General features: G+C 37.7%; 1 protein-coding gene across 2 annotated transcripts; it reads left to right on the plus strand.

The window, feature by feature from the left end:
- The first annotated feature begins 3,020 nt into the window (after positions 1–3,020).
- Positions 3,021–12,831, plus strand: LOC142548081 (uncharacterized). 2 transcript variants are annotated; one of them, XM_075656439.1, is made up of 9 exons: positions 3,021–3,233; positions 3,343–3,981; positions 4,067–4,161; positions 9,599–9,949; positions 10,045–10,341; positions 10,428–10,670; positions 10,747–10,968; positions 11,737–12,298; positions 12,382–12,831. In XM_075656439.1, the coding sequence occupies exons 1-9, from the start codon at positions 3,023–3,025 to the stop codon at positions 12,618–12,620; spliced, it is 2,859 nt and encodes a 952-aa protein (XP_075512554.1). In that variant the 5' UTR covers positions 3,021–3,022; the 3' UTR covers positions 12,621–12,831. The 2 variants fall into 2 exon arrangements, with proteins under 2 accessions (XP_075512554.1, XP_075512555.1); XM_075656440.1 differs by having other exon boundaries at positions 4,067–4,155.
- Positions 12,832–16,759: the final 3,928 nt, after the last annotated feature.

A 16,759-nucleotide genomic window follows, 5' to 3' on the forward strand; every position in this document is an offset into this window, starting at 1 on the left:
AGCCACCGAGTTCCTTGACTTGTGCAACAAACACAAACTCACAGTTCCTTCTCCTGTTGCTGCCCACGGTTCCAGCTTGTTATTCCTTTTAAAAATTTTCATGTTTGTTCATATTTTATAATATTTTATCATGTATTGGCAGCGTGTCCGTTGGGTTCATAACGATTCTTTTAAAACAAGCGAGAAATCGTAAAAACGTCGAAAATACGTATCATACCGCAAAATAATCGAACCCACATATTTTTCATGCATAATCAATTAAAGCACACCTATTATGATTCTTATGATGTTTAAAAGAGTTTAAAAACGTGTCTTTGTGTTTAAAACGCTTGAATATACGATCTTTGGCGAGGTTGAGACGTTGGACGACCGGACGACGAAGAACACATACTTTTCTTCTCCCCAAATTTTTGAAAATACTTGGTGTGTGTGCAAAGTGTATCTAGGCTGAATTGGGGTGATAAAAGACCTAGGTTTAGTTATTTATAATTTAATTAACAAGTTAAATGGGCTTTGGTTTTGGGCTTACAAGCTTAAGGGTAATTGAGCCTTCTTTAAATCATTAAATTGGGCCCAATAATACTTAATTAATTAAATAATAAAATTTTATAAAATAAGTTCCCATAAAATAATATTTTTGATCTTTTAAAACTCCTTCCAAAATCGGCTTCCCGGGAAAAATCGAGCTCGACTCGTAAAATAATTCGAACTCCAACATTTTTAGGGAAATTAAATCATATTAGGAAGCCCTGTCATTATTTAATGAAAAATAAATATTCTTGTCTTGGTCGTTTCCGGTCTCCTTTCCACTGCCTATTATCTAATATTCGGGTAAAATCTTTAATTTCATGTAAATATGCCATATTATCATTTAGTCATGTAATCGTGCATTAATCATATAATAAATATCATGCTAGCATTTAAAATCAATTAAATAAAACAATTAAGCAATTAAAACAATTTTGCATGCATGTGGTTTACATAGGTTTGTTTTTCGGACTTTACAGATCGGCTGATCATTTGAATTCTAATCAGTTGGCCATATCATCAGTTAAAAGATCAACAAATAAACTGACAGATCGTACCAAAGCAAAACAGTTGTATCAGAACAGAACAGTCTGAGTACCTCGTACTACTGTCTGATAAAGCTATTACACGACGATTTAACGAATATTTGTCAGTAAATGGTCATTAAATGCATTCAATACGACCGTTGAGATCGAATACTATATATAGTTGATCGAATTAGTTAAAGAAAGTTAGTGACTGAAAATAAGTGAACACACGAAGAAATCAATCAATTGTGATTCACTTCACGAAGTATATTCTTAAATTTAGAGGTCGCGCATCTAAGCTCTAAGATTATTGTATTTATCATTAGCATTCAGGCTACCAGTTAGAGTATCTTTCAGTTTATAACTGTATAAGAGTTGTTAGACTATGAGTTTCAGTTTGGCAGAATGTTAGACCAACTGAGTGGATTATTAAATTTGTTGTAATATATCAAAGTCTTTTAGTGAAATCATATATCTGTGATAGAAAGGGTGACATATGAATATTTGAAGTCTCTGAACATCTAGAAAAATTTGATGTTTTCATTTCAGTTTATACGAAGTATTTAATCTATATCCCAGTCTTATTCAGCACCGCTTTCAGTTGACTGATATATATCAACAAACAAGATTCTAGGATCAGTTTCTCAAAGAACTTATTTGTATTTCAGAAAAGAACTCATAAATTCGAAGTGTTTATTCAACCTCTCATTCTAAACACTTTAGCTATTTTAACCGATCCTAACAAAGTAGATGCAAAAATAAAATTTAATTTTACAAATGTAAATATTTAAATTTATTTTATGTTAATAAATTAACCAAATGGTATTTAAGTAAAACAATTAACAGACAACTAATTGGCCAAAAAAAAAAGTGATGAAAGATGAAATTAAAGCAATTTGAAAGATCGGAAATGAATTTGACATTGTTTTCAAACGTGAGGGATGAATATAAATGTTATGGGATTTACTCGGTATGCGTCCAGATAGTATTTGTTATGAGTTCCCCTTAAAATAAGAAAGAGATTAAATTGTGGTTGCATATATGTTAGCATGAAGTATTTACCGTTTGCCCATGAATTATAGCTCGTGATAATAATACAATTCAAGCCTTGTTGTATCAAACAGAAACAATTATAGGAACCAACAATTTTCTTCTCAATCGTTTTACTATTTGCAATCAATGGTAATCAAACTCATAAAATTGACTCTAATATTAATTGTTATGATCAAGCATTTGCCATAATGTCAAAAAATTTTTAAATTAAATAATTTCATGTGAAAATTTTAGAGATTATATTAAAATTAAAACCACTTAAATTTTTTTTTTATAATAGTTCATTTAAAAATTTTAAAAGATAGATAATGACAAAAAAAATTTATTAGGATATGATAGTTATAAATAAATAAAATATTGAAATAAGTTTCCATTATTTTTTTAATGAAATAAAAGTGAACAGTTTTGTAATTTCGATATTTTATTTATAAAAAAACATAAAATGACACCGAATTTATTCTCAACTTTAATAATACATGAAGTATATATTTTGATAGAACTAATCACTTTAGGTTGTGTTTATATAGATGAATTTCAAATATATTCAAATGTTTTTTTTTATTTTAGGAAAACAAGAAAATTCACACTTCCATATTTAATGGAAGTTTCATGTTAATTATGATATATTTCAATTTCTTCCAATAATTGAGACTATTGAAATTCATTATACGTTGTGTAAATAAGTTATGAATCAAAGTTTTATCTTAATAATAAAAATATATTTGAAATCCACGGATTTCAAATTCATTCATCTATTTGTAACCTTGGCTTCACTTTCTTTTTTTCTCTTCTTTTTGGATACTTCCAAATTTTTTTGAAAATAATAATAACAAGTGCTATTTCGATAGGTTATCGGGTTGTGGTTATTTAAAACAGTAGGGGGGGAGGGAGGCGGACAACTTTTTTGGGGTTTAATGATACATTTGCGCGGGAAAAAACAAGCAGGAATATTAGCGGCGCCGAACTGCCGATTATTGCCGCCGGTTTCTTCGAGAATGAATGAGAATGAAGAGATGGAATTCCCAGCATTTCCGTATGAACCCTACTCTATTCAACTGGATTTCATGAAATTCCTTTACCAATCCCTCGACAGAGGCGGCATTTCCATGCTCGAAAGCCCCACAGGTGTATTTTGCTCGTCTCCTTGCATGATTATAACGTTTTACTATTTCGATGTTTTTCCCCGTTTTTATTTTGGTTTAGTGGTTGTTTGAATTTTGATTGAGCTGTATAGGGACTGGGAAAACGCTAAGCATGATCTGCAGTTCACTGCAATGGCTTGTTGATAGAAAGAATCTGGATGATTCTAAATGTAATGAGATGGAGGAACAGGGTGATGGAACTGGTGTGGATAATGATGAACCTGATTGGATGAGAACTTTTGTTCCAAATAAAGAAGTTGATCCACCATTAAGTGATAACAAGAAAGGAAATAGAAAAAATGGGGTGTGTTTAAATGGGAAGCGGATTAAAAGGGACAAGAAAGAATTTACCAGGGATTTATTTAATCCTGGTGTAGCAGATGAAGTGGAGGGAAACAACAGTATCAAGGAGGTGACAATTTGTAATACAAAAAGTGAAGTTGACGAAGTGGATGAGGCAGAGTTTTTGTTGCAAGAATATGATAGTGGAAGAGAAGATGGTGGAATATTAAAAAGAACAAACAGCGAGGTAGATGTTTTGTCAAGTGAGGATGAAGAGGAGGCAAATGGGCTGGGTCAGGAGGAAGAGGTGACAAGTATGAAGATTTATTTCTGTAGTCGGACACATTCACAGCTTTCACAGTTCATCTCAGAGTTGAGAAAGACCAAATTTGCCAGCGAGTTGAAGGTTGTTTGCTTGGGTTCTAGGAAGAATTTATGCATTAATGAAGGTAGGAGAATCAATTATCTAATTGTTATTGAGTTGGATAGCATACATGGCTGTAGAATGTAATGGTTATTGAACTTTACTTTCAGAGGTGCTGAAGTTAGGGAACTCCACTCGCATAAATGAGAGGTGCTCGGAGCTCCAAAAAAAAAAGAAGGATGAAGCTTCTAAAATGAAGGTACAGGTAACCTCGACTTAACCATTATTCTCTGCATTGGATTGTATGCAAAATTTCTTATGATTGTGTTGTTTTCTTTTTCACTTGATAGTGGTTCAATTGTTCTTTTATGTTCGTTGAAGAGATAAGAGTCATATTTTTCTCATGACACAATGGCTTTATTCTGTAGTATCATTTGCATTTTTTGAATTTTTTTAATGTCTCTTACAAAATACGGTAAAGGTTCATAACAAAGGTAATTACGCTTTTGTTGCCATATATATTTTTTTAAGTACACATCATAATTATCTGTGCAATTGCATATCATCTCAATTACACAATATGTTATGCGCAATGAGAACAGCTTGGAGAATTGCCTTTTTTGTGATATGCTCTATTTAGAATTTCTTGAGCATAAACCTGTCAGGTATAGTCACAAATAGCTGACCTGAAGCACTTTCCTAGAGTAAGTGTATACTTCAGGCTGAAAAAGTGTATATTCCAGGCCATATTTACATCCACCGTCAAGAATTAATCCAGTTTTGGAACATATTTTCCTTGGCAGACCTAACACTGTCTGAAACCTGTTTTTAAAATGTTTTTGGTTGTATCTTGGAAAAGCACTAACTTTCTAATAACTATGGGGATTGTTGACTTGTTTGCAATATTGTAACACAATATGAAGGCAAATATGAAGGAAGAATAAATTTCAGTATGTTTTATTCATTAGTCATATAACATATATATACAGACTTTTAGTCTTATCTTAGGAAAGTAGCCTAATCAAATCCCTACAATCAAGGTAAATCATTAATCAAACCCAAACAATCAAGGTAAATCATATCTACATATTTCTTATTTCTATCATAGACATTGATCATGACCAGTTTGTTACAAGATAATCGACCCGAACTCCATTTAAAGCTTTTGTGAAGATATCTCTCAGTTATCTAGTGTCTTCGCATATCATGTAGTGATCAAACCTACCCGAATCATTTCACGAGCGAATTGACAATCGATTTCAATATGATTCGTTCGTTCATGAAATATGGGATTGGAAGCGATATGTAAAGCTGGTTGGTTATCACACCACAATTTTGCTGGTATTGAGGTTTTAAGACCTACTTCGGTCAGAAGCTGAAATATCTACATTATCTAACATACAGCTTTCGCCATAGCTATATGTTCTGATTCTGCACTCGATCGTGAGACCACATTTTGCTTCTCACTTTTCCATGAAACTAGATTTCCCTCAATGAAGACACAATAATCAGATGTAGATTTTCGATCATCCTTGCATCATGCCTAGTTAGAATCTGAAAAACACTCAACCTTAGTATGACCATGATTGTTATAAAAGATACCTCGTCCAGGTGCTCGTTTCAAATAACATAAATTAGTTCAACAGCTGCCCAATGATTAACTGTTGGAGAAGCCATATACTGACTTACAAAGCTGACTGAATATGCGGTATTTGGATGAGTCATAATGAGATAATTTAACTTTCCAACCAATTTTCTATACCTCTCGGGATTCTCAATGATTCACCATCTTTTGTGATCTGCAAATTAGGAATCATTGGAGTACTATATGGTTTAGCCTCCAATTTTCCTGTTTCAGACAATGAGTCAAGTACATATTTCCTTCGGCATAAGAAGATTAATTTCTTACTTTTTGTTAGCTCAACACCCAAGTAATATTTTAAAATCCCTAGATCCTTTGTATGAAACAGGCTGTGATGAAAGGATTTAAGAGATGAAATACCTGCAATATCATTTCCAATAATGAAAATATCGTCCACATATACAACCAACATAATTATACCTACTGCAAATTGTTTGTAGAACACAAAATGATCGACTTGGTTTTCTCCATTCCAAACTGCTCAACTACCTCGCTAAATTTGCCAACCAGGCCCCAGGGCTTTGTTTCAAACCATATAAGGATTTTCGAAGGCGACATACTTTCCCATACTCCCCTTGAGCAACAAAGCCGGGTGGTGGCTCCATATAGACTTCCTCTTTAAAGTCACCATGAAGAAAAAAAATTTTGATGTCTAACTGATGTAAGGGCCAATTATGAGTGGCTGCCATAGAAATAAATAACCTGACTGAAGTAAGTTTATCAACAGGAGAGCACATTTAAGAATAATCCACACCATAAGTTTGGGCATAGCCTTTAGCAACAAGGCGGGCTTTCAATCTAGCAATAGACCCATCAGGATTGACCTTAACAGTAAACACACATTTGCATCCTATTGGTGTTTTCTTACAGGTAATTTGGTCATAGCCCAAGCACCATTGTCACCCAAAGCATTCATCTCTTCAATCATAGCATTATGCCATCCTAGATGAGATAAAGCTTCATTAACAGTTTTAGGAGGAGATATAAAATCGAGAGATGCAATAAACGAGCATGAAGATAATGATAAGTGGTTATAAGACACAAAAGAAGACATTGGATGGGTACATTGACGTGTACCTTTGCAAAGAGCAATTGTTAGATCATTACTTGAAACTGGATGTACCGACGAACAAGCTGGTCCCGCACATGGGTTAGGAGGAAGACATTGCCGAGAATAAATCTGTTGTATGAGAGGCTTTACAATAACAAATTCTGTAAGATCGGAAATAGAGGATGTGACAGTATAGATTAACAAATCATCATCCCCCTTGACTAGGGCGATCTATAAACGGAAATAAAGATGTGGTTTCAAGAAAAGTAAAATCACCGGACACCAAATATTTGCTAAGATAGGACAGTAACATCTATATCTTCTTTGAACCCTATAATACCCAAGAAAAACACACTTTAGAGATTTGGGATCAAGTTTTGTGACGTAAGGACGAATATCCCTAACAAAGCAAGTACAACCAGATGTTCTAGGTTCAACATGAAACAATGGCTTAGTTGGAAAGAGAACATGGTAAAGAGACTTACCATAAAGAACAGGCGATGGCATACGATTAATTAGAAAACTGGTTGTGGAAATTGCATCCACCCAAAACCGTTTAGGATTTGGAATAACAAAGCTCTTGCATTTTCGAGAAGATGTATTCTTTCTCTCCGCAACCTCATTTTGAGAGGGTGTGTCTACACAAGAGGTTTGATGAAAAATGTTATGTTGAGTCATGTAAGTTTGAAAGGACTTTGATAAGTAGTCCTTAGCATTTTCACTTCGCAATATTTGTATAGGAATATGAAATTGAGTTTGAATCTCTACGTAAAAGGCAGAGAAATTAAAGAATAACTCAAAACGAGTCTTCGTTAAATATAACCATGTCATACAAGAATAATCGTCAACAAAAATAACAAAATATTTAAACCCACTTTTAGACATAACAAGAAAAGGCCCCCAAACATCTGAGTGAACTAATTCAAAAGGAGTGTTAGCTCATTTATTTATTCTTGGGTTGGAACTAAGATTATGGTGTTTAGCAAACTGACAAGAATCACAATCTAATGAGGATAGTCTATAAAATTGTGGACAAAGTTTCTTCAACATTGGGAGAAAATGATGACCCAACTGACAATGAGCTTCGAATGGGGTGGTTATTCAAGAACAGGTCCTGGACTTCAGTAATTGTGGATCAAGAATGTAGAGGCTCCCATACTCATGTCCTTTACCAATAATCTTCATAAACGGTAGTTTGTAAAGAATGAGACACAACAATTAAGAGCACGGGTGAGTTTGCTCACAAAAATTAAATTAAACGACAATTGAGGTAAGATTAAGACATAGTGTAAGGGAATTGAAGGAGTGGGAATAATTGTGCCAAACCCCTGAACATCAGAGGTTGACCCATCTGCTAAAGTAACTGTAGAAATAGAGGTATGTGACTGAAATGCAGAGATTAATTTAGAATTACATGTCATATGATCTGTGGCACCATAATCAATGACCAACTTGGTGGATGAGGAAACAAGACATGTATTTGGTTTACCTGACTCAATGATGGCAGTAACTGGTGGAGATTTTAATGATTCTTGGTATTGAGAGAATTTGGCATATTCATCAACGAACATCGTGACTGAAGTGTCATTGGTAGATGTGATGTATGCTGACTTTGTTTTATTATTCCGCAATTTCCTGTGATAATGTTTCATATGGCTCGGCTCATGACAATTGTGGCAAACAGTACCTTCGAATTCCTGTCCTTGAGTGTCAAGAATTTCGTCATAGTTGCTTGTCCCTACTCCTTGACCACCACTTTTGTCTTGTTGTCTTCCAGATTTCTTCCAGATTCAAATATGTTATTTCATACAACAAAAACATTATTAAATCCAACAGGTGGAGAATTATCTGTACGCAACACCTTACTAAATGTTTCTCGCAGAGATGAAATCTGAGAACTAGAGAGAATCTGATATTTAACATTTTCAAATTCATGAGAAAGCCTAGCCAAAAAACTCATTATTGTCATTTTCTCCCGTAGAGCTTGTTGTACTTTCACATCAGGTTTGAATGACAATAACATGTTAAGTTCTTTATAAGTCCTTTCAAACTCCATGAAACAGGTTGTAAGAGACCTATCTTGTTTTTCTGCACGATAAAAGGCTTTGCACCTCATAAATGCTTGAATTTTCATCTTTCCACAATACAAGAAATCTAGATATTCCTTCAGTTCTTTAACAAATTCACAGTGATTAATCAGACCAATTGCCTCACTGCCAATGAAATTTCGTATTAACCATGTTTGTTTTGACTCATATGTAGATGGGCTGTTAGGCTATTCATATCAATGCTCCACAGAAAAAGACGAATAATCTTAATCCAATCAAGATAATTAGAGTAATTTAGTTTGTGTTCCGTGAATTTTGAGAACACAGAACAATGTTAGACACCACTACAGATTTCTTCTCTGTCATATCACTAAAGGGCAGTAAGAACAAAGGGAACAAACGATTAAATCTGAAATATCAAAAAAACTTTGAACCTGATGCACAAAAAGTCCCACACCTGAACAGATGCTGACTCAACCACGTATATGGGAGTAGTATATGGAGCAGGGCGAGTGGAATAGTGAAACCCGAAGAGATTTCCGGTGATAGACGTACCTTGACACGCCGACGACGTAGGACCCGAATTTGGGCGATGGCAGATCACAAAGCAGAGCTTCTTCCTATGCGGACGGTGAGAACAAATTGTCAATAAAATGAGTGACCAGATTTCCGTACCTCCCGCTATTTGTTTGTGCTCTCTGATACCATGTAAAAAAATATGAAGGCAAATAAAGAGGAAAAATACATTTCAATATGTCTTATTAATTGATCATATGCATATATATTATATATGGACTTTCTCGTATGTTAGAAAAGTAACTAATCAAATCCCTAAATCATATCTACATATTTCCCATTTCTATATACAATCTATAACACATATCAAACAATATCTGAGTAATGGAATTGTACAAGTGAATAATAATAATTTCTTGATTGAAGTTGTTCTGCTGATAATCAGAAGCTGGGAGCTGAAAAAGGGGTTCGTTGCAAAAAGGCGTCTTTTGGGTGTCCAATGCTGAGAAGACGTAAAACTGAGGAGTTTAAAAATGTAGTTATTCAACAGGAACCTCTGGATATTGAGGATCTTGTTCATATTGGACTCAACATAGGAAGTTGCCCTTATTATGGTTCGAGAAAAATTATGCCTACAGCTGATCTTGTGGTTCTTCCTTACCAATCTCTTCTTTCAAAATCATCACGTGAATCATTGGGTTTAAGTTTGAAGAATAGCGTCGTTATCATAGATGAAGCTCATAATCTGGCAGACACTCTCATAAGTATGTATGATGCCAAAATTACTTTGCACCAGGTAAATTAGTAATTTTAAATTTTGCTGTTATTACTCTAAATGTTACAGAAGTTCAAGGTCTAAGCATAAGTTTGACAGTTTCCTCTCCTCCTCAGTTGACCCATTTGAGGGTTCTCTTGGACGGCTATTTCAAACGATTTTGCAATCTCCTAGGACCCGGGAACAGAAGATATATTCAGATATTGATGGTTCTTACTCGGGCATTTTCAAGAGTATTATGTGACGATATAAAGGTTGTTAACAATGTCCATGTTTTGTCTAATATTGAGGACCGTGAAGGGGCTTTTGATTCTTCAATGGCTATGAATGAATTTCTGTTTGCTTTAAACATTGACAACATAAACCTGGTCAAACTGTTGCGATATATTAAAGAGAGCAACATAATTTACAAGGTGATACCTTTATTATTCCTCCATCAATATTTGTCTTTTTGTCGCATGTGATGTTCTGAACTTTGAAATATTTCTTGTTCTCTCAGGTCAGTGGATATGGAGATAAAATATCCTTCTATCAAAAAGGTGCTACAGTTACTAATGGGGAAGCAATTAGTGGAGACAGTGCAATATCTGGATTTAGAGCATTAGCGGACATGCTATTCTCTTTGACAAATAATGACAGTGATGGAAAAGTGATAATCTCTAGACAGAGGCTGACATGCAATGGGCAAGAAGGAGGTAATATTAAGTATGTGATGCTCACAGGGGAGAGAATATTTTCTCAGGTTTGCCAGGTTTTTTCCGTGTTGCATTCTAATATGCTTCTAGTTCAATTTTCATCCATGCGGTTATTAATTATAGGTAGTTCATCAAGCTCAAGCTGTCATTTTGGCTGGAGGGACATTGCAACCTATTGAGGAGACAAAGGAAAGACTTTTTCCTTCGCTGCCACGAGATCAGTTGCGGTTCTTTTCATGTGGTCATATAATTCCATCGGAGAATATTTTACCTATTGCTGTTAAGCACGGGCCTTCTGGCCAGCCACTTGATTTTAGCTTCAAATGCAGAAGCTCACCGACCATGGTGAGAAATCTAGAATGCTTTATCCTTCATTTCCTCAGATTGCTACGAAGTTACTAATTAAACCAAACACACCAGCAGCATTATTTTACACTAAAAAATAAGATGAACGACAGGACAAATGGGTTTTTCTGCTGCTTATTTCATACATCAAAATAAAAAATTGCAGAAGGTAATATTAGTTGTTCTGGAAATGGTGATCATAAATAGCTAAATCCAATGTTACCGATGTCCAAAAGAAAAACTGAAAGAAATAGAATTTTGAAATTCTTCTCTGCATGTTTTAATGTCCCCTCCACATTTTTGGAATTCTGAAATTCTTCTCTGCATGTTTTAAGTCGAGTAGGCCTCCAGCTTGTTGGTTATCTTTTTGACACGCATTCCACGGCCCAATCAAATTCCATTAGTGGGGTCTAGATCCTGTTCATCGTTTCCAACCCCCAGTATTTTCCTCCTAGGCACACTTCAAGTTCATCAAATCCTGATACGTATCATGATAATGTCATTATAATGGTAGACAAAGAATGAGGCTTGGCTAACCTGCCTAATGCTACGGAAACAATTTTGTTTTGTCCTCATTTAATTATTTATGTTATTAACACGTGCATATGCTTATGAAATTCCATCATATAGCCTCAGTATTGAATCATACTAGATCCCATTAGCGTTATAATCACATATGAGACAAACTGAAGTTTGAATGCAAATTTTGTTATTTATTCACTTCTATGCTTCTGACGATTAACTACTTCCTTTTGTTTTGAATCACAGATTGAGGAACTAGGTCTTCTACTAGCTAATCTAGTGACAATTGTTCCGGAAGGTGTAGTTGCATTCTTCTCGTCCTTTGACTATGAGGGCAGGGTCTATGATGCATGGAAAGCATCCGGAATCCTCTCAAGAATTATGAAGAAGAAGCGTGTTTTTAGAGAGCCCAGAAAAAATTCAGATGTTGAAGCTGTCTTGAGAGAATACAAAGAAACTATTTATGCATTACCCAGCAGTGATCCCATAGCTTGCAATGGAGCAATTCTCCTTGCAGTTGTGGGAGGTAAGATATCCGAAGGCATCAACTTTGCTGATGGGACAGGCCGATGCATAGTAATGGTTGGATTGCCATATCCCAATCCATCAGACATTGAGTTGATAGAGAGGGTGAAGCATATTGAAGGTTTTGAGACGACAACTCCATGCAAAAATGCCAGGTCTTCTTTTTATAATGAAAGCCTTGACATGGACGTTGAGACAGGTTTTCACATCCTTAAACGGTGCAAAGGCAGAGGAAAAGATTATTATGAAAATCTTTGCATGAAAGCTGTAAATCAATCAATTGGTTAGTTGCATCATAAAATTTGTGATCATATGTTAGTTTATGTTACTAGTTTTGATTTGTTCACCGTGATTCCTATGTTTTAGGCAGAGCTATTCGGCATGTAAATGACTATGCAGCAATCTTATTGGTGGATGCACGTTATGCCTCAGATTCCAACCAAAGAAACTTTGCGCACTCGACTGAGAAGCTAGCGCAATGGATAAAAAGCCATCTCATTACAAGAACCAAGAACTATGGAGAAGTTCACAGGCTGCTGCACCAGTTCTTCAGATTCCATAAAAACAAGGAAGCAACTAGCAAAGAGTTTAACGACAAAAGCTGAATCTTAACAAAAAGGGTATGCCAAAGGCATCTTCCATGCTACGTTTATTCAAAATATACCAAATATACCGATTATTTACTTATAAACAGTTAAAATTAGGTTCACTCATTAGTGAAGATAGGCATGAACTAATGTTAGATACTTGCCAATTAAGGTCATTGTATGCTGTGTAGAAGTTACTCCACTGAGTTAAAATGGCCCTTATTTTAGTTTGAACAGTATTAGTCCATTGTATGTATTTATTCAATCCTTTTCAATTACTTGATGTACTAATTATATATTTAAATGTAGTCAAGATATATATTAACATGCATAATATATCTTCTTAAAAACCCGAGGATCCAAACAACTTTCCCATATAAATATTAATCACTCCATCCCACTGAACATGTATGTTTATTTGTTATTTCAAATATATTAAGAATATCATTATATGATATATCTGTTTTAAAAAGTAAGATCCAAACAAATTTCTCAAAAATGTTGCTCCATATCAACATATATGTTTTTTTTTCACATAGATTAAGTAATATCATATGAATAGTCAATTATACAAACAAATTTTATTTTTTATCTTTATTTAATGAGTGTTTTAAAATATATAAAAAAAATCGTTGAATTATCTAATGTATTTTATAACGTGTATATCTATATATTATATACCTATAAAAGTGTTTTTTCAATTGTGAACGGATATAATTATCCTTCACATATTAGTAAAAGAATAGAAGAAATACTTATCAAATCATTATATATTTGAGACAGGTGAGAAATAGTATGATTTTCTATAATTCCTTCCTCATTGGTAGAAACTCAACAAGCATCAATATTAATTGCAAGAACTTAAATATATAGATGTATAAGCATTAAATATGAAATGAAGATACTAAACAATAATCATAGGGGCCCTATTGGACTCAAATGGAAGCATTCTCTAGCCTATGGCCCCTAAGTTCTTCCATTCAGTCATTTTAGGCCCCAATTTGTCAAAAATGGCAAAAGAACCTTGGGTTGCATGATCTCGTGAACTTTTTGCCAGTTTCCACTCTACGACATGTTTTTAATAAACGAAATCAGATGTCAAAACATCATGCAACAGATCCATTTATGGACCAGAACAAAATATAAAACAGATCCATGAATCATTTAGGTTTTAATCATGATGCTTAAATCAAACCTCATTCCTAGCACTATTTACCTTTTTCCTCTCGATCAATTAAGGATTTTAGAATGGAAAGACCATTATCAAATCAAGATAAACTCCGCGGCATAACATAAGTATGCCAATAAAAATTCGTGCAGGTTCACAATGAATACTGGTGATACCCCCATAAGAATCCGGGTCGTCTTTAACCCGGTTTATTAAATGGGAAGCCTAGATCATAGCCAGCTTCCCGGGCATTCCATTTCTTCCCGGGCCATCATCATAGTTCGGGCTCTCATCCAAGCTCCCGGGAACTTTCTGCTCGGGCTACCTCGAGAAGCGCACCATACTCGAGTATATCGATATAAGCATTCTTATATGTCAGAACTACAGGGGTTTGGCGTGTCAGAGAAGCTATCAGAGGTAGGGTGGCTTGACAGAAAGTCAACATCAAAGGCTATGAGTGGTAGGTGTACACGAAAGTCGAAGTAATCATGATATTTCCTCCTATAAATAGCAGGTATGTTTCTCATTTAAAGGGGGGGAAAAATCCTGAGCATTGGCACTCACATATATTCGCACATATATCGCCATTTTCTCTCATCTTCAACCTGCTGACTTAAGCATCGGAGTGGTCACGCCGGACACCCCTCCGGCGCCCATTCACGAGTTCCTTTTATTGTGTGCAGGTCACGATCGAAGTCATCTACTTTGCTCATTTTCCTAAACAACACTATAAATTATTGATTTGGTCCGTTGGAGCCCCGTACCCGGCTCACCCATTTTAACGGGATCACATCATTGGCGCCGTCTGTGGGAACTTGAGCTCAAGACGTAGATATGGTTTCCATTCAAAAGTAAGTCCGACCAACTCGACACACAGATGTTATATGTGGATTTCATATGGGCTCAAAGCTCAGCAGCTATCCCTGATTGACATGAAGATCATTTACTATGCACTCAGTAGCATACAGCTATATTAGTCACCTAATTTAGCTCAACCAGAGAAGTTTCACTCTACCGGAAATGAATTCGGATTCAATATTCCAGGTTAGTGATTTGATTTTTAATAAAACTAGTATAGCAGGAGGAGCAAAAAGGTTGAAAGTCCGGGAGACACGAGGCCCCGGCACATTATCTAAGCCCAGGGCACTACACCCTGGCTCGGGGCTCCGCACCTCGACCACTCCCAAGTCCCGGGACATGCTCCCCGGCCCAAGGCTTCGCACCTTGGTTATTCATAAGCCCAGGGCACTACACCCTGGCTCGGGGCTCCGCACCTCGACCACTCCCAAGTCCCGGGACATGCTCCCCAGCCCAAGGCTCCGCCCCTTGGTTATTCATAAGCCCAAGGAACTACACCCTGGCTCGGGGCTCCGCACCTCGACAACTCCCAAGTCCCGGGACATGCTCCCCGGCCCAAGGCTCCGCACCTTGGTTATTCATAAGCCCAGGGCACTACACTATGGCTCGGGGCTCCGCACCTCAACCATTCCCAAGTCCCGGGACATGCTCCCCGGTCCAAGGCTCCGCACCTTGGTTATTCATAAGCCCAGGGCACTACACCCTGGCTCGGGGCTCCGCACCTCGACCACTCCCAAGTCCCGGGACATGCTCCCCGGCCCAAGGCTCCGCACATTGGTTATTCATAAGCCCAGGGCAATACACCCTGGCTCGGGGCTCTGCACCTCGACCATTCTCAAGTCCCGGGACATGTTCCCCGGCCCAAGGCTCCGCACCTTGGTTATTCATAAGCCCAGGGCACTACACCCTGGCTCGGGGCTCCGCACCTCGACCATTCCCAAGTCCCGGGACATGCTCCCCGGCCCAAGGCTCCGCACCTTGGTTATTCATAAGCCCAGGGCACTACACCCTGGCTCGGGGCTCCGCACCTCGACCACTCCCAAGTCCCGGGACATGCTCCCCGGCCCAAGGCTCCGCACCTTGGTTATTCATAAGCCCAGGGCACTACACCCTGGCTCGGGGCTCCGCACCTCGACCACTCCCAAGTCCCGGGACATGCTCCCCGGCCCAAGGCTCCGCACCTTGGTTATTCATTAGCCCAGGGCACTACACCCTGGCTCGGGGCTCCGCACCTCGACCATTCTCAAGTCCCGGGACATGCTCCCCGGCCCAAGGCTCCGCACCTTGGTTATTCATAACCCCAGGGCACTACACCCTAGCTCGGGGCTCCGCACCTCGACCACTCCCAAGTCCCGGGACATGCTCCCCGGCCCAAGGCTCCGCACCTTGGTTATTCATAAGCCCAGGGCACTACACCCTGGCTCGGGGCTCCACACCTCGACCACTCCCAAGTCCCGGGACATGCTCCCCGGCCCAAGGCTCCGCACCTTGGTTATTCATAAGCCCAGGGCACTACACCCTTGCTCGGGGCTCCGCACCTCGACCATTCTCAAGTCCCGGGACATGCTCCCCGGCCCAAGGCTCCGCACCTTGGTTATTCATAAGCCCAGGGCACTACACCCTGGCTCGGGGCTCCGCACCTCGACCACTCCCAAGTCCCGGGACATGCTCCCCGGCCCAAGGCTCCGCACCTTGGTTATTCATAAGCCCAGGGCACTACACCCTTGCTCGGGGCTCCGCACCTCGACCATTCTCAAGTCCCGGGACATGCTCCTCGGCCCAAGGCTCCGCACCTTGGTTATTCAAAAGCCCAGGGCACTACACCCTGGCTCGGAGCACCACACCTCGACCAATCTAAATCCCGGTATTTGCTTTCTTGCCCGATTTTCCCATTTTGGTTATATGCACCAATATCCGGGTTTAAGTTTGCTTACATCTGGGTCACTTACTGATTATGAGGCATTTTATTCATTATAAGGATCAAGATCCCGGGTATTCATTTGAAGTTATCGGTTAAATCACAACACTTAGAAAATTTCCTAATTATTTTGTACACAAGAAATTATATTACTCGGGTCTTTGAAGATTTATCAGGATATGAATGCAAAAATGATAAAGGGAAAATGAAGAT

This window comes from Primulina tabacum, chromosome 6 (assembly GCF_025594145.1).
Source record: "Primulina tabacum isolate GXHZ01 chromosome 6, ASM2559414v2, whole genome shotgun sequence".
Lineage (NCBI taxonomy): Eukaryota > Viridiplantae > Streptophyta > Magnoliopsida > Lamiales > Gesneriaceae > Primulina > Primulina tabacum.